The following is a 27069-nucleotide window of genomic DNA, read 5'->3' as shown; positions in this document are numbered from 1 at the left end:
GTCATTCTCTGAACAATGTAGTATAACAGTATTTACATTGTATTAGATGTCAAAGGTAATCTAGAGATGCTTTAAAATATATGTGCGTTTATGCATAAGTTATATGCAAATATTACATCATTTTTTAGAGACTTGCACATCTGCAAATTTTGGTATCTGCAGGGTGCAGAAGGTATGTAGAGGGTGTCCTAGGATTACTATATATATTTCTGTATGAGATTATTACAGGTATCATTTAACTTGGTCCAATATTCTATTTCCTGCAAACTGGAAGTTAGCCCTAACAACTTGATTAGATTTAAGTTCACTTTTTTTTTTTTACCCCTAAAGCAAGAAATCAGTACTTCATAAGTAATCTGTTTATTATAGTATTACATCAAAAGGTACATAATATCTAAGTTGTCAATATTTTATCCATATTTTTTTGCTTTTATTTTATTGATTATGTGGAATGATAATTTTGGTATTCCGATTCTTCCTAATTTATTTTCTAGAGTTTGTATGTGAAGAAGTTTCCTTTATCAGTGAGGTTAATTTGGTTATTCTGAAAAATAGCATTTTCAGGAAAAGGGAGTATAAAGCCTTAGTTTATTTTTGGAGAGGATACCTCCAGTGTTGGGGATGGAACCCAGGGGTGTTCACTAAATTATATCCTCCCACCACCCTTCCTTTTTTTTAAGTTTGAGACAGGGTATTATTATTACTATTACTATTACTATTACTATTATTATTATTATTATTATTCATACATATACTTTGGATAATAATGATAATCACATTCCACCATCATTTATAACCCCATAACTCCTCATATCCCTCTCCCATATCTAGAGTTCATCTATTCCTCCCATGTTCCCTCTCCCTAACCCACTCTGGATCAGCCTCCTAATATCAAAGAAAACATTTGGCATTTGTTTTTTTGGGATTAGCTAACTTCACTTAGCGTTATCTTCTCTAACTCCATCCATTTACCTGCAAATGCCATGATTTTATTCTCTTTTTATTGCTGAGTAATATTCCATTGTGTATATATGCCACATTTTTTTATCCATTCATCTATTGAAGGCATCTAGATTGGTTCCACAGTTTAGCTATTGTGAATTGTGCTATTGTAAATATTGATGTGGCTGTGTCCTTGTAGTATGCTGTTTTTTAGGTCCTTTGGGTATAGACCGAGGAGAGGGATAGCTGAGTCAAATGGTGGTTCCATTCCTAATTTTCCAAGAAATCTCCATACTGCTTTCCATATTGGTTGCACCAATTTGCAGTCTCACCAGCAGTGTATGAGTGTACTTTTTTCTCCACATCCTCGCCAACACTTACTATTGTTTGTCTTCATAATAGCTGCCATTCTGACTGGAGTGAGATAAAATCTTAGATTAGTTTTGATTTGCATTTCTCTAATTGCTAGTGATGATGAACATTTTTTCATATATTTGTTGATTGATTGTATATCCTCTTCTGAGAAGTGTGTGTTCAGGTCCTTGGCCCATTTATTGATTGGGTTATTTGGGTTTTTTTGGTGCTTAGCTTTTTGAGTTCTTTATATACCCTAGAGGTTAGTGCTCTATCTGATGTGTGAGGGGTAAAAATTTGCTCCCAAAGATGTAGGCTTTCTATTCATCTCACAGATCGTTTCTTTTGCTAAGAAGAAACTTTTTAGTTTGAGTCCATCCCATTTATTGATTCTTGATTTTAATTCTTGGGCCACAGGAGTCTTATTAAGGAAGTTGGGGCCTAATCCCACATGATGGAGATTAGGGCCTACTTTTTCTTCTGTTAGATGCAGTGTCTCTGGTTTTATTCCTAAGTCCTTGATCCATTTTGAGTGGTTTATATAGGGGTTTATAGGGGTTTACTTTCATTTGTTGCTTATGGATTTCCAGTTTTTCCAGCACCATTTGTTGAAGAGGCTATCTTTTCTCCAATGCATGTTTTTAGCATCTTTGTCTAATATAGATAATTGATCTATATAATGAAAATCACAGAACCCTAAAGAAAAAAGTCAAAGAAGACCTTAGATGATGATAAGATCTACCTTGCTCTTAGATAGGCAGAATATTATCAAAATGACCATACTTCCAAAAGCAGTATACAGATTTAATGCAATTTCTATCAAAATCCCAATGACATTCCTTATAGAAATAGAAAAGGCAGTTATGAAATTCATCTGGAAAAATAAGAGATCCAGAATTGCTAAAGCAATCCTTAGCAGGAAGAGTGAAGCAGGTGGCATCACTATACCAGACCTTAAACTATACTACTGAGCAATAGTAACAAAAACATCATGAAATTGGCACCAAAATAGACTAGTGGACCAATGGTTCAGAATAGAGGACACAGAGACTAACCCACAAAATTACAATTATTATATTTTATTTATTATTTATTTTTTAGTTGTAGTTGGATATAATACCTTTAATTAATTAATTTATTTTTATGTGGTGCTGAGGATTGAACCCAGGACCTTGCCTGTGATAGGCGATTGCTCTACCACTGAGCCACAACTCCAGCCCCACGACAGGGTATTATTAATGTTGCCCAGGCAGGCCTACAATTTACCAGGTATTTGGGATTGGGAAAACAGGTATATGCCACCATGTCTGGTTCTTGTTTTGTTTTATTCCAGATTTTTAGAGTACAGTTAGTGCTCTACAGTAATGCCCTTTGAGAATTTATTTTAGGTATTCTTGTATACTTAGAGTTTTTATATATTTAATGTGATTCATTTGGGGGTATTATACTGCCATGGCCAGCTGCCCTGCCATGACTGTTAATTCAGAAATCAGTGAGAGGTTATGGGGGCTTGAGAAAGACAAACACATGTAGAGAGAAAGCTGGAGGGACACTATCCTTTGATGGAGGAACAGTGACCCAGACCTAGCTTATTAGCACATTTTAATAGCTTTAATCATCAAAAGGTTCTTTGTGGGAAAGTTTCTGCAAAGGAGGCAGAGCAAAGGATGCAGCACTGGAGAGACATTAGGGTTATCTTATTATGCTCAGAATTCTCTATCCCTGGGAGCTGGTGTCTGAACTCAAGGTCCAGCGTGATATAACTCTGTGACCTTACTGAGTGTCACCATAGCAACTGGGAAATCTTGATCTGCACATTTGCACAGGAAGTTCCCAGTACAAATGCAGCTATGAGGCAGTCAGAGATCATGATTCAAGTCACTGCTCTCCACATTATACCTTCATGTTGACTTGTGGGCACTCAGTATGATCCTTTGAGTCTTTGATATAAGTTTTCATGTTTCCTGGCTTAAAATATCCTAGAGTAATCTTATATATGTGCTTGACCCTCGCTCCAGTTTAGCCTCTACTCATAGTTCCTTTCAATTGGGAATGGTGGTATGAAATGGCTTCTTGCTTTTTCAATTGATAGCTCGAAATGACTGTTTCTAAAAAAAGAAAAGAAAAACTAAATACATACTGATATTTTAGGTTTTTACTTAACTACTTTTCTTTTATACTTGTATTTCCCTTCTTTTAGGTTGAAAATCTTTTGAGTTTTTTTTTTCTTTTCCCCCAGTATTAGGGAGTAAACCTAGGCCTTGGCATTGTGAGGCCTATATATTGCTTTGAATTATAAAAGAAAAACAGAAAAGCTAATCCAAAAACTAATAAATGACTAACTAAGGAGGGAGGAAGAAAACAGAATAGAGGGTTGGTATGACTTCTCTAAAATAATCCTTGTTATTTATTGTTCATTTTGGAATTTATGTAAAGTTTTTAATATTGAATATTCCAAAGCAGAATTAGACCAGGCATAGCGGCTCAAGCCTATAATCCCATCTACTGCAGAGGCTGAATCAAGAGAAATATGTCTCAATATTAAAAAATAATAAGGGCTGGGAGCTACCGCTGAGCTCTACCCTGGAGCTTATATTCATGGCTCCAACATCTTGATTCTTTTTTTGTTTGGTTGGTTTTAAATATTTTTTTAATTGTTGTTGGACACAATACCTTTATTTTATTTATTTTTATGTGGTGCTGAGGATTGAACCCAGTGTCTTGCATGTGCTAGCCAAGCAGTCTCCTGCTGAGCCACAACCCCAGTCCCTTAAAGACTATTGAATTAAATTTGACTTCTTTTTCCTTAAAATATTTTTCTTTGTAAATAGTAAAAAAAAAAAAAAAAAAATAGGCATTCTGAATTCATGTAGTCATGTCATCTACTTCATACACAGTTTGATTTTGTTTATAAACTGCCTTATTTTAATTTTTCCCCTCAGTACTGGGAATAGAGTCCAGGGTATCTCTACTTTGGAACTACATTCCCAATCCTTTTTATCTAATTCCAAAATGGACAAGAAGTAACAAGGACTATTTCAGAGAATCATGTCACCACTCTATTCTGTTTTCCTCTTTTCTCTTCATGTAAGCCATTTTATTTGTTTTTGACCTAGCTTTTCTGCTTTTCTTTTATAATTCTTAGCAATACATGTTCCTTGCTTTTTTCTCTGAATAATAGATCTTAGAGATAAGTTTTATCAATAAACTATGCCATTTTAATTTTGGAGAAAATTTTTTAAGGAAAGTTGTTTTCTTTGTACCAGTCAATTTTATTTACAAATGAAATAAAATATTATACAAAATAAATTAAAGATTTGAAGTAAAGATATTAATGAGCTAAATGAATGTTCCCTTGCATTGTGTGAGGTCTTTTGAAGCTCCAAAATCATTTTTAAAATCTACTTTAAGGCATTCTACTGTCATATATAACAAATTGGAATAAAAAATAAATAAATAAAGTAGAGATAACTGCATTTGATGCTTTTGTGATATCTCATATTCTCAATTTCTCAAGACAATATTTTTTTTCTTTTATTAAGCTTCAAGTGGAAATAAAGAAATCATTTCTCATATTAGTCAACATGGAGGAAAATGGCCTTACTGGTTTAAAAAAATGGGTGAGTTCTTATTCCGAATGTTAAAAATATGTATCAGGCACTAAGAATGTAGCTCAGTGTTTTGTCTAGCATGTGTAAGGCCCTGAGTTTAATCTCTCGTGCCACTGAGGGTGGAAGGGGAGGATGCTAGCCATGATGGCACACACTTGTGGTGACAGCTATTCAGGAAGATTGAGGTGGGAGGATCACTTTAGTTTGAGACTAGCCCAGGCAACATGGTGAAAGTCTTGTCTTAAAAGGAAAAATATGTGTGTGGGGGGGGTGGATATAGTTACAGTTATGTATTATGTTGACTAGGTTTTTAATTTCTTCTTATTCAGAAAATATTCAAAAGTTGGGAAATTACACATTGAAATTGCAAGTTGTACTTAATGAAAGTAATGCAGATACCTATGCAGGAAGACCACTACCATCTAAAGCAATTAAATTCTCTGTTAAAGGTAAGGAAAACACTAATATGTAATTTTTAAATCAAAGGAAGATAAGATAATCAAATAAAAGATGTTGGACAGTTGAGTAGCCATCTTGATTTTTAAATGGTTTTATACTTCTACTTGATCATATTTTTAATTTTAAAAATGTCATTTGTTTTTTACTTTGAATTGTTACTGATAAAATGTAAAGCTGTTTTGACTTGTGACCTTTTGCATGACCTTAGGTATTTGAGGAATAAATGTATGACTTGATATGAATTTGTTTTCATCCACTTGCTATATTCCTCGTATCCCTTTTAGTCATGAAACTCCTGTTTTATTTTCTAGGGATTTTTCTTAAATTATTTGATTTCCTACTCTCCTTTCTTTCTATAATATCTAATATTGCGCACACTTGTAATCCCTGTGGCTCAGGAGGCTGAGACAGAAGGATCTCAGGTTCAATGGCAGCCTCAGCAACAGCAAGGCACTAAGCAACTCAGTGAGACCCTAACTCTAAACAAAATACAGATTAGGGCTGGGGATGTGGCTCAGTGGCTGAGTGCCCCTGAGCTTAATCCCCAGTACCTACCCCCACCAAAAAAATCTAATATTAAGATGGTGAATCGCCTGGCACATATACTAATTTTCTTTTTTTTATTTTTCATCTCTTGGTTTTATTTTTCTACTTTATTTGAGATTGCCTTGATATTTTACACTTTTTTAAAAATTGTTGATGGACCTTTATTTTATTTATTTGTATGTGGTGCTGAGAATCAAACCCAGTGCCCCACACATGCCAGGCAAGCACTCTACCACTAAGCCACAACCCCACCCCTGATACTCTACACTTTTAATTGAGTTTTTTCTTTGCTGTTATTTTTTAGTTTCTAACTTTCCTTATTATCTGGTTATCTCTTTTTCCAAGCATTCTCTTCCTATTTGATGAATTCACTACTTTTATTACTTCTCTGAAGCTATCAATAACATTAGGAACTTTTCTTTAATCTTATTTATTTATTTATTTTTAATTCTTTAGTTGTTGATGGACCTTTATTTTATTCATTTATTTATATGCCGTGCTGAGAATTGAACCCAGTGCCTCACATGTGAGGCAAGTGCTCTACACTGAGCCACCATCCCAGCCCCAATCTTTTTTATTTTTATTCTTTTTAGTTATTCATAATAGTAGAATGTATTTTGGCAAATTATACATACACAGAGTATAACTTATCTTTCATACTTGTTTTCTCCATGTTGCTTTTTGCCTGTTTGCTCTGTTATATGAAATGCTCTTTTATATAATTAGTCATTTGCTCACATTTAAGAATGTGGTATTTAGGAAACATGTATTTTGTTGGGGGAAATTATAAGGATTTTTAGGTCTTCTCTCTGGTCAGTTTCCTCAAAGTGGAACCTTCCAGCTTCCTCCTGAGAAAGTATCAATCTGGTTGCTAGCATTTTGGGAGCCAAGCTGCGGAAGACTGTTGGCAGGGGTATCTCAAATTTAATAAATAATCTTTTTTTTTTTATTGGTTGTTCAAAACATTACATAGTTCTTGATATATCATATTTCACACTTTGATTCAAGTGGGTTATGAACTCCCATTTTTACCACGTATACAGATTGCAGAGTCACATCAGTTACACTTCCACTGATTTACATATTGACATACTCATGTCTATTGTATTCTGCTGCCTTTCCTATCCTCTACTATCCCCCCTCCCCTCCCCTCCCCTCCCCTCCCCTCTTCTCTCTCTACCCCCTCTACTGTAATTCATTTCTCCCCCTTGTATTATTTTTCCCTTTCCCCTCACTTCCTCTTGTATGTAATTTTGTATAACCCTAAGGGTCTCCTTCCATTTCCAAGCAATTTCCCTTCTCTCTCCCTGTCCCTCCCACCTCTCATCCCTGTTTAATGTTAGTCATCTTCTCATGCTCTTCTTCCCTACTCTGTTCTTAGTTATTCTCCTTATATCAAAGAAGACATTTGGCATTTGTTTTTTAGGGATTGGCTAGCTTCACTTAGCATAATCTGCTCTAATGCCATCCATTTCCCTCCAAATTCTATAATTTTGTCATTTTTTAATGCAGAGTAATACTCCATTGTGTATAAATGCCACATTTTTTTTATCCATTCGTCTATTGAAGGGCATCTGGGTTGCTTCCACAGTCTTGCTATTGTGAATTGTACTGCTATGAACATCGACGTAGCAGTGTACCTGTAGCATGCTGTTTTTAGGTCTTTAGGGAATAGACCCAGAAGGGGAATAGCTGGATCAAATGGTGGTTCCATTCCCAGCTTTCCAAGAAATCTCCATACTGCTTTCCAAATTGGTTGCACCAATTTGCAGTCCCACCAACAATGTACAAGTGTACCCTTTTCCCCACATCCTCGCCAGCACTTGTTGTTGTTTGACTTCCTAATGGCTGCCAATCTTACTGGAGTGAGATGATATCTTAGGGTGGTTTTGATTTGCATTTCTCTGACTGCTAGCGATGGTGAGCATTTTTTCATGTACTTGTTGATTGATTGTATGTCCTCCTCTGAGAAGTGTCTGTTCAGGTCCTTGGCCCATTTGTTGATTGGGTTATTTGTTTGGGAGTCTCTCAATCCTGTTGGCCCAGAGCCGTTTCACTTCTACGGCCCCTCCTCCCCTTCCTCCTGCCAGCCAGCCAGGTCCTGCTCACCGGAGGCAGTTCACCAAGGATTTGGTTACACTTTCAGCCCCACCGAGTGCTCTATTTCCCTAACTACTGAGCACTCTCGCTGTCATTCATCTAAGCCCCAGTGCTGTGGAGCTGTGGTGTGGGAGTCAATTGTTTAATTTTTCCGGACCCCTTTAGTGGGCACACCTTCGGAATCTGGCAGCTAAGACCATTGGTGTCGCTGCTGGTGGTAATAGGAGTTGTTGGCCTAGGATCCCCTCTACTTCCCTCAGCCCCTACAGTCACAACCACACTGCTGGCGGTAGGAGGAGTTGGGGGTCTGGAGTGTCCTCTGTTTCCCTCCGCCCCTACCGTCACACCCTCTCAGTTCGCGGTTGGGGGATTTGGGGGTGGGGAGTCTTCTCTGCTTCCCTCTGCCCCTACAGTCACGCCCTCGTCACTGGCAGTAGGGGGAGTTGGGGGTCGAGAGTCCTTTGGCCCTTACGGTCACACCCACGGAGAAATTTTGAAGTTTTCCCGGTTGTTTGTATCTGGTGTGGGTGGGAGTCACACACCTGCTAAAGTAGATTCCGCTGGGAAGGAATCTCTTTGGCCGAACTTTGGTGACTTCCCCTCTCTGCTATGGCGGGCCCCTGGCTCCTTGCTGGAGTGTCCGAAGGGAGGGGTGAAACTGGCTTGTCTCTGGTCTGACACAATCTCTGGTTTTAGTTCCCAGATCGCTATTTCGTAAAGGGTTGGTTAGATTCCCTTCACGCTGTCTGGGGGGGAGCCGTTCGCCGGGTGGGCGGGGCTGTTAGTAGAGCCGGGAGGGCATGGGCTGTCTGCTGGGCCAGGCGGGGACACTTCTCGCTGGGCCGGGCCGCCGGGGGCTACCTGTAGAGCCGGGCAGCTGCGGCCGCGTGGCTAAGATCCAGGCGGGCGGGGTGGCCGTTCGCTGAGGGAGAGCGGGGCCTCCTGGGACGGCTGGATGGCGGGTGCCGTCTGCGGGTTCGGGCGGGCAGCGCCGCTCGGGGCCGCCGGCCGCTTTCTGAAGCGGCTGGTGGCCGCGGGATTGTACCTCTGCACCCGCCGGGGGGCCGCCTGTAGAGCCGGGCAGCTGCCGCTGCGTGGCTACGAGCCTGGCAGGCGTGGTGGCCGTTCGCAGAGCGAGAGCAGGGCCTCCCCGGGACGGCGGGATGGCGGGTGCTGTCTGCGGTCGGGCGGGCCGCGCCGCTCTGGGCCGCCGGCCGCTTGCAGAAGCGGCTGGTGGCTGCGGGACTGGACCTCCGCGCCCGCGTGGCCAAGATCTAGTTGTCTTGGACAAACTGACACTTCTAATAAACCTACCAATTCCCGGCAGGTCCCCTCTTAACGGAATTTTGCTAGAAGTTCCTCAGTAGGTAGACTGCTGCTGTTCCAATGGTCTTTCTGATCCCGTTAATGTGGAGACATTGGAATCGCTGCTTCCTCGCCGGCGGCCATGTTGGATCCCCCCTAATAAATAATCTTTCAGTTGATTTTTCTATTAACTATAACACTTTTATTAGCGCTTTGTCCCTCATTCCTTAGACTTGCCCTTTTCCTTCTTCAGAGAATAAATCATCTTTTGCCAGGAATGAGGAAAATATTTGGCCCTCACTTTTAGAGATGGGGCATTTGAGATACTGTGTCTTCAGCAGACTTCAAAAAATCTTCCAAATTTATTCCAATTTCACAACAGATTTATACAACCATTTCTAAGACTTTTGGGTGTCCTGGAGTGTGACTTCAATTGAGTCTCAACTTTATTGTCATCTGAGAAATTTATTTTCTTAGATTTTTCTGGTGAGACAGTTACATTTGCCCATATGTTCTTCAGCTTTCAAATTTCGTTACTGTTGTCTTTTTTTTAAAAATTGTTTTTTAGTTATACATGGACACAATATCTTTATTTTGTTTATTTTATTTTTATGTGGTGCTGAGGATGGAACCCAGTGCCTCACATGTGTGAGGCTAATGCTCTGCTACTGAGCCGCAATCCCAACCCCAACCCACTATTATCTTTTTTCTTATGTGATGTTTTTGTAAATTTAGTTCCCTTAAAAACAAAAAAGTCTAAGCCGTGTGCAGTGGCATATGTTTATAATCCCAATGATTTGCAAGCCTCAGACAGGAAGATCATGAGTTCAAGCCCAGCCTCAGCAACTTAGTGAGACCCTGACTCAAGAAAATAAAAAACGCCTGGGGATTTAGCTCTGTGGTGAAGTACCCAGGGTTTGATCCCTAGTGCCCCTCTACACAAAACAAACAAGTCCAAAGTGTCATTATGGGGTTTTGGAAAGGACTGATTTAAGAGCCTGTGATCATCTTGTTTTCTTTGATTAGAAGGATCACTAGCAGAATTTTCTTTTTTTTTAAAGATCATTTATTTTTTGTACATAATAATATACCATGTTCTTTTAATACAGTGAAACATATTTTAAAGTATAGATTTCCTGTAGTTTTAGCAGTTTCCTATTGATGATCCATTTAGGTTGTTTCCAGTTTTTTGGCTATAAAAGTTATTCTGTTTTATGTACATATGCTAGAATTTCTTAGGTACAACAAATTCTCAAAAGGCTATGTAGATCGTAGCCTAATCTACAGATGATAAGAATTCTTTTCCTGGGCTGGGGATATGGCTCAAGTGGTAGCGCGCTTGCCTGGCATGCGTATGGCCCGGGTTCGATCCTTAGCACCACATACAAACAAAGATGTTGTGTCTGCCGAGAACTAAAAAATAATTCTCTCTCTCTCTCTCTCTCTCTCTCTCCCCCTCCCTCCCTCCCTCCCTCCTCCCCCCCCACTCTCTCTTTAAAAAAAAAAAAAATTATTTTCCCACCTACTTATTTGTCAAACCCCTGTGTATTTATTTAGACAAGTTGGGGGTCAGGTGACTTCTCTATTTTTTTTTTTCTTTTTGTAGTTGTAGATGGACAAAATGCCTTTATTTTTTTTACTTTTATGTGGTGCTAAGGATCGAACCTAGCACCTCACACATGCTACTTGTCAAAACGCTTTGCCACTGAACTACAACCCAGCCCTGATTTCTCTAATTTTGAGTTTGTGTACCTCTTCTAGCCTTTATTGGACATTGTATATCACCTGAAAGCTTATTTATTTGCATTGCCCATTTTAATAATTTAGACCTGTGATTCTCACATATGAGTTTGTATCTGAACCACTTAGAGTGCTTATTAAAACAGTATGCTGCGCCCTCACCCCCAGTTTTTGCTTCTGCATGTTTGGGGGTAGGCTGTAGCATTTGCATTTCTAATGTATCCTAGGGATGGTGAAAACTGCTAGAGACCAGGGTTTTAGAATAGCTGTGTTAAGGTATCAGTGGTAGAACACAAGTTTACCATGAGGCCCTAGGTTAGGTCCCCAACACAAGGAAAAAAGAGGGGGGGGGGAGGGAGAGAGAAAATAGCTGATATAGGAGATTTTAAATGTATTCTGAATTTTAATTCTTCATTGCATGCATTACAAGCAATTTCTCATAATCAGCTTCTCTGTTAAACTCATCAAATCCTTTTATAGCTTTTCAGTATATTGTGTTTTTTGCCTTGGAAATTTTTTCTTGTGATTAAACTTAAAAACATTCTTCATCATATTCTAGTTTCTGAGATAAACACCTATTTCTACCTGTACTTTTACTTTTATATAGTTGTGTGACAAAGTTCTAATTTTACTTTCCCATATGGATTGTTAATAGTTAAAATTCATACAGATTTAAAATGCCATCTTTATCATAGTCTAACTCCCCATATATGAATGTCTGTTTCTTACCTCCAGTGAATTTTCTGACCTATGAATTTACCTTCTTTCTTTCTTTCTTTCTTTCTTTTTTAATCTTTATTTTTGTTAAAGAGGGCAAGCCAGAGAAATTTTCTTTTGGTCTTCTGGATCCTCCTTTTCGTGTTGGAGTTCCATTCAACATCCCTTTGGAATTTCAGGATGAATTTGGTCATACCAGCCAACTAATAACTGATATTCAGCCAGTTCTTGAAGCAAGGTAATTTGAAATATTGATTTATTCATCTTTTTATATTTGCGAACCATTCATTCTTCTTTTTCTAAGCTTAAATTATTTCTGTGAGGTTAAATTCAATGTTGTCATTTAAAATGTTTGGTGAATTTTCTGACGTTTGGTGATTTATTTGGCCCAAACTCTCTTCTGAGACTGCAATGTCATATATAAATTTAGGTCTTAATCCATTTGCTTTTGCAAGTATGATATGATGTCTTCCTGGCAATTTTTTTTAGTTCTTGTTTATTTAGAAGTTATGCCGTTCAAACTTGATGGGATTGTAATTTATTTTGGTGTTTTAAGCAGTGAAATTGATATTTCCTGTCCTTCCTTGAAATTTGCCTGTACTTAATAGCCCTTTTGAATGATATAATTGCCCTATATCAAAAAATAGCTCTTAATAGTATGTCACTTGATGTCATTGAATATGTTCATTATTTCCTATTACCTTTTTTGAGATGCTTAGTAAGAAATTCCTGAAAAAAGAGTCTTAGGAGGATAACTTGTGATTCTAAGCAGTTGTTTATTTATAAAACATAATAATAATAATAATATCAATTATTTCTTTTTGCATTAGCTGCCAAAATTCTCTTTGTTTTATTTTTATGATGCTAGGGCTCAAACCTAAATAAAGCCTTATGCATGCTAGGCAAGTACTCTACCTCTAAGCTTACATCCCCAGGCCTGTGCCATCTTTTCATGTATACTTCCTTTTATTGTCTCTATGTATTTTTCCCCTTGTGGTGGAACTTTTCACTTTTAGTTATTTGAACATGTATTATATTCTAGGTACCTGGTAGCTAAAACAATAGAAATGAATAAAAAGGACATTTGCCTTCCAGAAGCTCATAGACTAGTGAAATAGAGCTATATCTAGAATATGCCTTGGTGAAATTCTTGAAAAGCAATATCTACTTATAAAAAGAAAATCAGAATGAATTTTTTGTTGTTTTATGTTCCTTTAAGTTGCAAAAGGTCATTTTTTTGTCTTTTTGACATATTATATTCATTTGAATATTAAATAGCACTGGAAGATTTCAATAAACATGTATTTTTAAATAATAAAACAGTAAAGGTATCTAATTACAAATGAATAATATTTAAAACATCTTTAAAAGATTTTTTTTTTAGTTGTAGATGGACACAATATTTTATTTATTTATTTTTATGTTGTGCTAAGGATCGAACCCAGTGCCTCACACATGCTAGGCAAGCACTGTACCACCAAGCCACAACCACAGCCCACAAATGATAATATTAATGCATTCATCTATACCTTTTATCTTTTATAACTTCTACTTTATCTATGGTAGGATACTCTTATTTATGAAGTCTTCTTCATATATACACACATAGTGATAGTTAAGATTTTGGACATTTAAAAATGTCTTGGTGACATGATAATGTGAATTTATCTTCAAGAGAGGATGACTATTAAATGGGAAGGTTCCTTGTTTTCAGAGTTATTTAATTTTTTAAATAAATTATTCATGTATATGCCTTAAAGAATCAAGTTAAGTGAATAAGTCAATGGGCATGGTGGCACATGTCTACAATCCTAAGGATTCAAAAGGCTGAGGCAGGCGAATCACAAGTTCAAGGCCAGCCTGCGCAATTTAGCAAGACCTTGTATCAAAATTAAAATTAAAAACCCAGTCAGTATTTTCCCAGTATTGAGGGGAAAAAAACCCCAAAGGGCTCCCATCCCTTTCTACTTTAACCATGATTTACTTCTCAGGGAACCTCTTTCAGCTTTCTTGCTTGATTCTTCTGATTATTACCATATATCTAAGTAAATTTTATATTGGTCCTTGATTCTTCAGTTTTAGGTGTTATCTCTACTTAATGGCTATGGAAGATTAGGACACACTGTCTTATTGTCACCTCCTTTAAAATAAGTATCTCTCTTGTTTCCTCTTTCTTTAGTGAAGTTATATTCTGGTTTGATCAATATTTAGTATTTACTATATAATAGTAATATAAATTCTAGTCAGTGTTACTACTGTGTTGTTACTGTACTTTTTTGTTGTTGTTTCCTAAGCTTATTACAGATTAAACCATAAACTCTGAAATTGTCTTTTACAATTGTCTAGTTTCTATTCAAGATATTTAGATGTAGCCAGGCTTGGGACACACACCTGTAGTCTCAGCAACCCAGGAGACTTGAGGGAGGAGGATTGCAAGTTCAAGGACAACCTCAGTAACTTAGCGAGATTCTGTCAATAATAATAATAATAATAATAATAATAATAAAAGAAGTACCTCTGGATTCAATCCCTAGAACTGGGAGGGGAGAGAGAAATACATTTTAGGTACAGAGATAGTCCATTGGCTTCATATCCTTGGAGACGGTTCCCTTTGAGCATGTGATAAGGACTAGTCTGGAGTAAATGTTTCTATGCTTTGACAGTTTTCTTTCTGTAATCTTCCATTTTCATCCAGGGGACTTCCTTTGTCTGTCTTCTGTGTTTGGGAAATAATTAAACCAAAAAAACCTTTTCCTAACCTAGAAAACTTCTTAACAAAGGTAGAAGAGAAAGAAAAAAGTTATATACATAACATTAAACCAGCATGTGATCAAAGCAGCCAAGCTAAAGAGATTTGTAGCCCAGTTTGGTGGCACATTGATATAATCCCATCAGCTAGGGGGATGAAGGGGAGTGGCTGAGACAGAAGGATTGCAGGTTCAAAGCCAGTCAGCAACTTAGTAAGACTGTAAGCAACCTAGTGAGACATTTGTCTCAATTAAATTATAGTTGCTGGGGATGCGGCCTGAGGTTAAGCACCTCTAATTCAATCTCTGGTACCAAAAACAACAACCACCACCACCCCCCCCAAAAAAAAAAAACAGATTTGTGAGTACAAAGAAATCTTACCCACCCCACCTGCCCTTTGTTGGTGGTACCTAGGGATTCACCATGTGAGTAAAGGTCTTTTGAGACAGGATCTGACTGAGCTGCACAGGCTGGCTTTGAACTACTGATCTTCCTGCCTTAGCCTCTCATGTAGCTGGGATTAGATGTATGCACTACCATGCCCAGGTAGGAATTTTACTCTTAAGAGGAATACAACCCATTACATTCATGCTTTCAAGAGAAAATTATTAAAATTTGTGGCATCTTTATGACAGCAGGTAGGATTTGCAATTTGGAGTCACAAAACAGTTGAAATTCATCCCATATTCTCCCAGACTAATGGAAAGTAGGACATTATCTTCCTTCATTACATTTCAAGGAGATGGTTCTTGGTGCTTAAAGAAATACTCCAGAGTTGTGAAACTATATTAGTTTTATTTTATTTAGCATTTAGATCCTTTCATGGATCTCCAATATTAAAAAAAAAAAATCTCATGCCCCTTTGTATTTGCTGAAGCACATCCTTCCTTGGTTTCCTGAGGAAAGGGTTCATGTGAAGTAAAAATTCTTCTGTGAAATGTTTTTCTTTTATCCTGATATGATAGATTAAATTACAAGTCAGAAACTTTTTCCATCAGAATTATAAAAGCATTATACTTGATTCATTTTTACTTGTTAGCATCCCTGATAAATTTAAACGTATTTTTGTTCCTTTTACGTGTTTCCTGTTCTTTCTCTCTCAAAGCTTATAAAATCTACTTTTCATTCTGTTTCATTCACTGTGAAATTTTACAGTGATTTGTCTTTTTATACGTCTCTTACTTTTTTTTAAGTACTTTATTCTGATCATCTGTCATCCTGTTTTCTCTTTGTAGGATCCTCATTTATTGAATATTGGACCTTCTGGGAGGACTCTCTGATTTTCTTAATTTTCTCAATCATTTTATATTTGTATTTTCTGACGGATTTTCTCAACTTATCTGTATACCCTTTCCTTTGAGAATTTTTCTTTCTGCGATCACATGTTTTGATTTCCAAGAATTTGTCCTGGTTTTCTGAATGTTATTTTAAAGAGCCTATTCTTGTTTTATGAATATAATGTTTTTTACCTCATAAGTAAATGGTAGATCTTTTATCTATACAGATACTGTTTTCCCCAAGTTAGTTGCTTTTTTTTTCCTACTCCCTTTTCTTCAGATATATGGTAGTCATTGACCATCTGCTTATAAATAAGTAATTCTTTTTTATTTGTTTTTTGCTACACTGAGGATTGAACACAATGCCTCATATATGTCAGGCAAGCGATCTACCATTGAACCACATCCCCAGCCTAATAAATAAGTAGAGAACTGAAATGTGGATGATGGATGAATCTGGAAGTAGAAGTTATTGAACTGGTAGCTCCACTATGGGATTATCTGTCAGGGGAACTTTGTTGGGAGTAAGGAAGAACCTGGTTGTGAGTCTTTAGGTCTTTTTTCACCCCTTGGGCTGGGTAGTTTCCTTAAAGAAAAATCTTTGATCTCTGTAATTCCAAGCCAGTCAAAGAACAGAGCTAGAGTGGGAATTGGATAAATGGGGGGTTTTCAGAATCTACATGCATTCATTTAGAATTATCCTTTCCATTCCTTTTTCTCTCCTTCAGTTAATCTGCTGCTCCTAGTTTATCAATCTTTGATTTTAACCTTTTCAAAGAGCAGTCTTCCAGTCATCTGCCAGAGGTGGAGAGGGGAAATTTAGGATCTAAACTTTCATCACTTTCTTTTCTTTTCTTTTTTTAAGTTGTGGATGAACTTTTTTTTTTTTGTATTTATTTATATTTATGTGGTGCTGATAGTAGAACCCAGTGCCTCACACATGCTAGGCAAGCACTCTACCACTTAGCTATACCCCCAGCCTTCAGTCTTTAATGTTATCCTTTACTCCTGCTTCTAAAGACTCCTAGTACTACCCGTTCCTGAGTGGTACCTGGAAATTAATTCCCCTTGTCTATCCTATGTTTTAGCAAATAAGATTTGCTGTCCTTAGCCGTGCATGTTGGCACAAGACCGTAATCCCAGTGGCTTGGGGGACTGAGGCAGTAGGATTGTGAGTTCAAAGCCAAGTCCATAACTTAGTGAGATCTGATCTCAAAATAAAAAGGTCTAGAATGTGGCTCAGTGTTAAGCACCCCTGGGTTCATTCCTTGGTACTCAAAAAAGAAGAAGAAGAAGATTTGGTGTCCTTGTTTATTTTTCTACCTTTTCCTTATGTTTGCTTTTTTTTTTTTTAAACATTTATTTATTTAGTTATCGGCAGACACACAACATCTTTGTTGGTATGTGGTGCTGAGGATCGAACCCCGGGCCGCACACACGCCAGGCAAGCGCGCTACCGCTTGAGCCACATCCCCAGCCCCTTATGTTTGCTTTTAATAATAAATAAAAGAAATCCTTTGCTTTCAGTATTAGTGAGATTTTAAGAGACAATGAAAATAGATGTGTTTAACATGCTACCTTTCCTAGAGAGTTATTATCTTGTATGGCACTTTTACTTTTTTTTTTTCCATCAAACAAGGCTTATTGTTAAATAAAAATCATGGGAATCAGAGTTTTGGACTAGGGTTCTGCTGTAGGCCCCAACAAACCAAGCTAAAAATCAAAATGGAGTTATTCATCTTAAAGTCCCAGTAAACAAGTGATCTAAATTTCTGAGAAACTAGGATTAGAGAGAATACCATCCACATTTCCCATGCAAGCCTGTTTAAATTGGCATGATAATAAAGTTCCTTTGATCATAATCCTCACATAAAAAAAGTAACAGGAAATAATCTGATGTTAACTAGTTATTTCCCTATCATTCTGTCTTATCCTTTTCCTACAGGAAAAGTAACTTGCCTTTTATTTTTGTTTCTGCTTGCTTTATTCCTTGTTTACAAAATCAGCCTCCTCTGCGTGCTTATTGGAACACTTATTTTGTTGGAATGAAACAAATAGAATGAAGGTGTTGCCTGCCTACAATCAAATATAAAGTCAATTAAGATCCTTAAATTGGGGCTGGAATTGTGGCTCAGTGGTAGAGCGCTCACTTAGCACTGGCAGGACCCGGGTTCGATCCTCAGCACCACATAAAAATAAAGGCATTGTGTTGTGTCCCTCTCCACCTAAAAATTAAATATTTTAGAAGAAAAGATCCTTAAATTGTTGTCATTTTTAAATCTTCCAGTCTATTCAAAAGTACTTATATTATATTAAATACTTATATTAAAAATGCTTCAGAAAATTAGGCCTTTTCCTCCATCATGGTATAATTTTTATTTTTTCCCCCTTTTTTTTTACCTGAGAGTGAAATGTTAGTCAATAGGTCTACATATGGTTGGTTGAAGCTGATTTAGGAATCAAGTTGCTCATAACAGTAGATTAGGGGACCTCTCCATATATTTTAACCAGCTTACATCATGACAAGACTCTGGTTATTTAGACTTTTTCTAAAATTGCCAATAATTTTAATAGGTTCCAAAAATTCTCCAAAATTCAACTGGATGAAAGATTTCAAAGAATTCATAACAAATGCTCAAGATATCCTTAACCTGAGTTTAAATTTTTTACTGTGTTTATCTATGCTTATAAATGCTTGCTGGATCAGTTTTCTGTGAGAGCCAGGTGTAGTATTACGTACCTATAATCCCAGCTACTCAGGAGGCTGAGGACTGTAAGATCAAGACTAGCCAGGGCAACTTAGTGAGACACCCCGTTTGAAAATAAAAAATAAAAGACTTTGGGTTGTAGCTTAGTGTTAGCGCACCCTTAGTTCAATCCCTAGTACCATCAAATAAATTGGTTAATTAAATAAAAATTGAAAAGTGGGATTTAAGGATCTTAATTGACTTTATATTTCATTGTAGGTAGGCAACACTTCATTCTATTTGTTTCATTCCAACAAAATAAGTGTTCTGTTTATTACCTCTTATTTTAATATTATTTTGTTATTTCAGCACAGTGGTGAATGCCTGTAATCCTAGCCATCCTGGAGACTAAGCCAGTAGGATCGAAAGTTCGAAGCCAGCCTCAGCAAAAACAAGGCATTATAAGCAACTCAGGGAGACCCTGTCTCTAAATAAATACAAAATAGGGCTGGGCATGTGGCTTAGTGGTTCAGTGCCCCTGAGTTCAATCCCCAGTACCTAAAAATAAAAATAAATAAAAGATCTAAGGATGTGACTCAGTGGTTAAGCACTCCTAATACCAAGAAAAAAAATATTTATTACTAAAATGAATTAAACATGCCAATGTCATATTTGCACCTTATTCATAGGTAATAGAGGAGAACTTTTAAAAATACTTATTTTTTTCCAGTGGTTTATCTTTACATTTTGAAGAAATAACCAAAGGACCAAATTGTATAATTCGTGGTGTTACAGTTAAGGGTCCTGTAAATTCTTGTCAAGGCAAGGTAAGCATTATACATAAATGTTATAATACTTGTCATTTGTTTCTTCTATAGTAAAAATGAAATTGGAAATTTAATATCAAATGAGCTGTTTTTGTAAACAACACTAGACAGTGTTATTAAGTTGTTAGGAATTAATTAGCATCATGTCACTTTACTTACTAGTTTTATTTTTAAGAAAAATTGGCACCATCATTACTGTAGTTTTTTAAAATTTGTGAATTAGATGTTTTTCTACTGTCTTTATCTTCATTTTTTTCAACAGTTATCCAGTGGAACGTTTGTTTTTTCTCTTTTTCTGTTCATTTTATAGTATTTTTTCTTACAACAAAAATGATAGAAGTTTGAGAAACTTAAGCTTATGCCTTTAAATATAATTGGTTTGGTATTCAGGTGAAGGTATTTGGTTAGGGATATGGTTAAGAAAGGAAAATACATAAACTACATAAGGTACCTTTTCAAATAGGTCTATACAGTAGCTATTAGAGACTATTGTAGCTAATATCTTAAATAATTTATTACTTTTTTAAATACTATATCATTTACCTTTAGTATGTACTTAAAATTATTCCTATTAAATGGGGCTATCCCTACCAGACTGGGCACAGTGGGGCAGGAGGATTGTGAGTTCAAAGCCAGCCTTTAGCCCCTAAGCAATTGAGTGAGACCCTCTCTCTAAATAAAACATAAAAAATGGGGTAGGGATGTGGCTGAGTGGTTAAGTGCTTCTGGGTTAAATCCTGGGTACTGCTCCTCTTCCCCAGTATGATTTTCAAAAGAGCATGTTGGGATTGGGGGTATATATAGCTCAGTGGTAGAGTAGCATGTATAAAGCCTGGGTTCAATTCCCAACCATGAAAAAATAAAATAAGTTTTAAATAGAGCATGTGAATTTCTTCATGTATTGCAGACAGTACATCCCCAGTCAGAAATGTTCCAATATCTGAAGCTTTTTGAAGCATATATGATGCCACAATGTAGAAAATTCCACACCTGACCTCAATTGATAGATTATAGTGAAAACATGAGCACATGAAAAACATTGTATAAAATTATCTTCAGACTATGTATATAAGGGTATATGAAACGTAAATGAATTTTGTGTTCAGACTTGGATCTCATCCCTCTTTATGTATATGCAAATATTTCAAAACACTAAACACTTTGGTCCCAAGCATTTGGATAAGGGATTCAACTTAGTATATACTATTTTGTAGCTAAGCTGCCTGGTCTAGCCTCATCTTACAAGTAACTGGGAGCATAGGCATGTGCTGCACATCTTCCGAATTAAAGTTTTCCAGAAATAGAAACTCATGACACATTTAAACTTTAGTAATATAAACTTGCTAAAAAGATTACTATATTTAAAAAACTTTTATTTTTAAATAACTTTAGATTTTCAGAGGAGTTTAAATATAGTAGTTATATAGAAAGTTACTCTATAAACATCTTTAAAAACCTCATATTTATCAATGACAGAAAGTTAACACTGATATAATTAAGAGAACTACAGTCTTTATTCAAATATATCAAGTAATTAGTAATTTTTGTTCAGAATCTAATCTAAAATACTACACTACATTTAGGAATTTCTAGATTTTTTTTTCTACTTATTAAATTTCTCATTTTTGTAATATTCATCTTTGATTGAAATAATTATTCACAGTTAACTTTTTGAGTTTAAAGACACTTGTCTACAAGAAAGCCAGATAAATCAAATTTTTCCTTTTGAGTCTCTTGCATATATATGATAACATTAGCAAATAGATTTCTATAATGATAAGGAAATAAAAGTAAAAAACAAATCAGAATTGAGACAATGAACCAAGTATGTATTTGAATTTGGTTTAATTTTTTTCTGGTACTTTCAGTTTCTTTTTTATATGTTATATTTTAATGATACAGAATTCAATTAGTGTCACTGTGGCATATTTGTACATGTAAATAAAGGACTTTGATTCATATTGAGTTTAATTTTTTTCATTTTTTTTTTTCCCCAACAGAATTTTAACCTGAAGGTTATTCTGCCAGGTTTAAAAGAAGACTCACAGATTTTGAAAATTAGATTACTACCTGGTAATATTTTAAGAAATAAATCTAATAACTTATTTTAAATGATATTCTTAAAACTTGTGATGATACTAGAAAGTTGGAGTTTGGGGCAGGTTGGTAATGATATAAATCTTGAAAATACATTTGGATTGTCAAATAGCACTGATAGAAATGACCAGTAAAAAGAAAAACATGTACGAATATGTTAGTGAAGTTCTAAAAATAGTCTTAGGAGAAAAATTTGAATATTGACAGTGTTTTAGGTAATTTTTCCTAGGTGTATATAGTTATTAGCTTTATGTTAAAAACTGTGCTGTTCTTTATTTTTTCATGATACAACTCTTTCATATCTTAAGAAGAGAAGTTTCTGATTTTATTTATTTAATTTGATATTGACAATGCAAAAAACTAAAATTGCATAAAAATTACATAAGATAGAAAATGCTGACTAATTTGAGCGGCAATCTGCTGTGGAGATTTAAAGAGTTTATTCTAGAAGCAGCCGTTTTGAATTTGTATTTAGGTTACACTTGATCCTGTGCCTCAGTTTCTTTACACATAAAATGAAACATATGCTCTCAAAGGGCTGTTGTGAGAATTCAAAAGTTAGTAAAGGTAATTCTCCCTTGCTGGTCTTTTGTAACTGATTAGAAGACACAGTGCATGAGTTTTCATTATCAGTACTGTGCAATGAGAGAACTGCCTATACTTGTGAAACACTTAGAATAGTACTTCACTTGAAAGTTTTAGCTCTGATATTAACAAACCTTAACCATATCTTCTTTTGTTACCTTTTGTACTATTTTTAAGCAAAAGGGAATAAATTTTCTTATTGGCTTTCACAAATCCAAATTATATGAATTTTCCTCCAAGCATTCATTGAAAAAGAAGTGAAAATTGGCACACTGGTAGAAGTATAAGAAAAAAATTGTGTTAATTAAGTACTTGTTATGCTTTATTATAGAGGTTAGCTAAACAGTATAGATTTGGGCACTAAAATTCTTAGTAATTAGATGTTTCTGCATTGTTTTTGGAATTTGAGAGCAAAAATGGTAAAAAGGAAATAGATAGATGGTATGGTAAAAAAAGTGTCAAGGGGTTTAAAATTACAAACTACAATTTAAATCTGAGTCTGCTACTCATGTCCTTGACAAAATATTTAATCTCTCTGGATTAAGTATTTTCCTTATTTAATCCTTAGGTTAATTATATGTAGTTGTTTTCTCATCTATAAAATGGATCTGATAATAGTACCTTCTTCATTTAGATTTTTGTGAGATTTACAGTTAGAATAGTGCTTAATTAAAACTTAACACAGTGTCTGGCACATGTAGTAAATAAAATATTAACATTATTACAAAGTAAAATAAGTGTTTCTAATAACTGTCTTTATATGCATGGATTTACCAGTATTTAACACAGATTGAATTTTAAAATATTAGTGATTATGGAGTAAAATCAGTATACTGCAGAGGTATAAACCCTTTTTTATTAATCTTCCAGGAAACTTGTGGTATAACTTGCTTATGGACATTGGAAGTAGTGAGCAATCTAATAAGTAAATCACTTGGTTATATCAATACAAGAACTCATCTTTTGAATGCCTGAAAAGAGCCTATCATTATTTGTGCTTGAGAAGTCAGATATTGTGTAAAGTTAAAGATCACAAATAAAAAGTAGTTTGATAAAATTTAATTTTTCTTCTTGAATACTTTTTGTACCTCAATCCTTTTAAGATTTTACCTACTCAGATGATTTCTAGCATGAGTTATCATTGTCATAGTTTCTAGCATAAAACTAAGCCTAGACATCAGACATTTTTATTATATAGTTGAGACAGCTTTCATCACATGTAGAATCTATGCGTTTTGGAGACAGAAATTATTAAGCTTGGACATTGCTTAGCTTTTGCTTGATTGTATTATTTATAAAATATCAAATCATTGTTTCTTTTGATGTTTCAGCACTTGAGTTTTTAAAACCTGTGTATTTTATTGTATGATTTTTCTGTTAGGTCCCCCTCGTCATTTGAAAGTGAAACCTGATTCTGAAATTTTAGTTATAGAAAATGGAACAGCTTTCCCATTTCAGGTGGAAGTTCTAGATGAATCAGACAACATAACAGCACAACCAAAACTGATTGTCCATTGTAAGGTAAACTTGTTGTGAGACAAGAATACTTATAGGCTGTATTTTAAATCCCATAGTAGTAGTAAATGGCAATAACTACATTTTTAAACTACTTTATAGTAAGTCTTAACATGATTGTTGGAGAAATTTGTGGGAGCTCTTATTGCTAATACTTTCTCAGTAATCCTAAACCAATGAAAGACACCAGCTTTGCCCAGTTTCAGAACGAGATTTGTGGTTGAAAGTTTCCTCCTCTCCCTTTCTTTCATCCCCATTTAAGGTGAAGTATTTTATTTGTACAGGCCGAATACAAATGTCTGTCAGGATTAGCAGTGGATGGATAAATGAAGGTGGGTAAAAAGACCACAGAAAAGGAAAGGAAACCCAACAAAGTGTAGTAAAAAAGAAAAGACTAGTGATTGAGAATGTTGGTTTTCCTTCTGAAAGAAATAGCTTTTACTTAGCATTGTAGAAAATTATTCTTTATGTACAGAAGTTCTCTAGATTGTTTATTTATTTATTTATTCATTTATTTGTTTAGTTTGGGACCTGGGATTAAACCCAGGGTACTGTACCGCTGAGCTACATTGCCAGTTCCTCTTTATTTTTTATTTTGAGACAGTGTCTCACTAAGTTGCTGAGGCTGTCCTTGAACTTGAGATTCTCCCGTGTCATTCTCATTATAGGTCTGCATCACCATGCCTGGCTAATTCTGTAGAATTTTGAATTTAGAATTTTCCAGTTCATACCCATAAATAGTAACTATAGTGAATCATTGGAAATTTTGATTAATTATTAAATACTCAGTTACATTTGTTAGGGTTTTGAATTATTTTTCATCCTCCTCATAGTTTTCAGGTGCTCCAAACCTTCCAGTCTACACAGTGGATTGCAGTAGTTCTGGAACCAGTATTTTAACAGGATCTGCAATTCATGTTCAGAATATTAAAAAAGACCAGACACTTAAAGCAAGAATTGAAATACCTGTAAGTTGTCATTATTTATTAATATTATTGATTGTTAAAACAATTAGTCTTTAACAGATTTATACCATTTTTAATAAATATATAGTTTTTTATTAGTATTTCCACATTAAAGGATTTTGTTATAACCTATATAACCTACTAATAGAATAGTTCTTATTGCAACTGCATCATGGCTGATGGTGAAGACATAATGGAGGAGGGCACTATAAACAGGCAGTATTGCTGAATGGGATAACAAATAAATAAAATATGTAAATGTGATCCCCCCCCCGTGTGTGTGTGTGTGTGTGTGTGTGTGTGTGTGTGTGTGTGTACACGTTCCACGAATTGAACCGAGGGGCATTTAACCACTGAGCCACATTTCTAGCCCTTTTTATTTTTCATTTTGAGAGAGGGCATCACTAAGTTGCTTAGGACCTCCCTAAATTGCTGAGGCTGGCCTTGAATTTACAATCCTGCCACAGCCTCCCAATCTGCTGTGATTACATGCATACACCACTATGCCTAACTTAAATGTGATTTCTTAATAATGGATATGGTTGGCAGATAATCTAATCAACTTATTAACTCATACTTGTCTGCCGATTATACAACAATTATTAGTAATCTTTAACCTCAAGGAGTAAAAGATAGGACTTGCATTTTTTTAATCAGAAGAAGATTACTCAGTTTTATTCTTGTTTTCAAGCTGATTATATTTGATAAATCTTATTCATTTCTTTTATGCATTCGTATAGACAACATATTTTTGAGCAAACTATCTTCTAGAATGTCAGGAAGTATAGGACTTAGAGAAGAATCTGAACTTGGAGGCAAGAGTAATAAGTAGGAGTTATGTGAATACTAAAAAACAGCAGTAGGTAGAAGACCAAGAGTCCAAATCACTTAAAACAAATACCAAGGTATATTTTATAATGGGCAATTACAAAATCTTATCCAAAGGCAATTCCTCAGAGTTTAAGGAGTCAAGCAAGTAAGATAAATTTCTAATAGATTGCCTGATAGTCAATGAAGTACAAATTTTAAATATATTATCAGTCACTTGAGTGGATTTCCATAGGAATGGCTGCAACTAGATGAAGAAGGAGATGAATTAAACAAGGTAAAGGTAAAAAGTATTTTAGAGTTAAGCTTATTTTAAACTTAGTGTATGCTGTGGAATGTATTGAGATTATGAAATAATGATGTCATACTTTTGTGTACTTAAAATCAATTTATATAGCATAAACCAGTTCTTCACTGATCTGTGGAACCACTGGCATGCTAATAATAATTGATATTTTTCCAATATATTGATCAGTTCAGCCTTCAGTTCATCTAGGTTTCTTTGGCTTTATGCATCCAGGTTTCTATGTTCATTTACCCAGTGTGTTATCAACTAGTAAAATATAGAAAGCTTCAATGTAACCCATTATAATTAAATAATAAATTGTTTAGTAACTTTCAAGTGATGGTCACTGAATCTGTGACATAGTAAAAATTTTATAAGTTTACAGTACTTTTAAAACAAATTCAGAAATGAGGGGGAAGAAATACATTTAGTACAAATATACTTATTATTGGTTTTAAGAATGTAACCAAGGCTGTTTATAACTTGATGGTGTAAAACATGGAATTATTAATAATATAATGAACTTAATGACAAACCCTGTAAGTGTAACAGTATTTATGATGATCATCCATAATTTTGAAACTAAATTCTTCAGCAGTGTAATGGATTTCACTACTAAATTTTTTAAGTTTTTAGTAGAGATGTCACTAAGTACATGATTGTATTTTTCTCTCTTCCTAGAGCTGTAAAGATGTGTCACCTGTGGAGAAGACGATCAAGTTGCTTCCTAGTAGCCATGTTGCACGACTTCAGATATTTAGTGTAGAGGGACAAAAGGCAATCCAGATCAAGCATCAGGATGAGGTTAATTGGATAGCAGGGGATGTTATGCGTAATCTTATTTTTCAAATGTATGATGAAGGAGAAAGAGAAATCAACATAACATCAGCTTTAGCAGAAAAAATTAAAGTAAGTATCTCAAATTGGTTATTTGCAAGAAGTTTTTTTATTTTGGTTTGATTTTGGAGGGGTGGGGTATGGAGATGGAACCCAGGAGTGCTTAACCACTGAGCCACATTCTGCAAACCTTTTTATTTTTTGTTTTGTGACAGGGTCTCACTAAGTTGCTGAGGCTGTCTTGGAACTTGTGATCTCCCTGCCCTCAGCCTCCCAAGTCACTAGAATTCCAGTTGTGCACCACCATGCAAGCAGGTGGAGCATAAGCAAGAAGTTTTATGGGTAGTCTCTAAGAAGCAACTTAGAGAAAATGACTATTATTTAAAATTCTGGGCTGAGAAAGTTTTTTCAAGGACTATAATGAAATGCAGGTGATTCACATGTGAGAAACTTGTACTTAGAAAAATTATTTTGACCCTTAATCAAAATTTCTAGGTTTTGGCATTTTATTTAGTTATATACTTTTTCATCAAATGTAAATCTGCAGTCATAATTTCTGCCTTTTCCCATGCAATGTATTTATAGATATTCTGAAGGTATTAAACAAATGGAAGTGTTGAAAAGCCATCAGTGAAATAATATT

The 27069-nt window shown here is 35.4% G+C and overlaps 1 protein-coding gene across 5 annotated transcripts in view; it reads left to right on the top strand.

Moving 5' to 3' along the window:
• Window positions 1–27069, top strand: part of SMCHD1 (structural maintenance of chromosomes flexible hinge domain containing 1) — a 153251-nt gene that overhangs the window by 61486 nt on the left and 64696 nt on the right. For all 5 annotated transcript variants that reach the window (XR_014018421.1, XM_081263744.1, XM_081263743.1 and 2 more), the window contains exons 18-25: window positions 4839–4916; window positions 5237–5356; window positions 11868–12012; window positions 19217–19313; window positions 21314–21386; window positions 23377–23516; window positions 24344–24478; window positions 26271–26498. Coding sequence is in view for 4 of the 5 variants with exons in the window: in XM_081263744.1 (XP_081119870.1) it covers window positions 4839–4916; window positions 5237–5356; window positions 11868–12012; window positions 19217–19313; window positions 21314–21386; window positions 23377–23516; window positions 24344–24478; window positions 26271–26498 (1016 nt within the window). In the remaining variant the exon portion in view is untranslated. The remainder of the gene's footprint in view (window positions 1–4838; window positions 4917–5236; window positions 5357–11867; window positions 12013–19216; window positions 19314–21313; window positions 21387–23376; window positions 23517–24343; window positions 24479–26270; window positions 26499–27069) is intronic.

Source organism: Spermophilus citellus (assembly GCF_964194105.1).
Source record: "Spermophilus citellus genome assembly, chromosome: 12".
NCBI lineage: Eukaryota > Metazoa > Chordata > Mammalia > Rodentia > Sciuridae > Spermophilus > Spermophilus citellus.
This window is presented reverse-complemented; position numbering and strand designations above follow the sequence as displayed.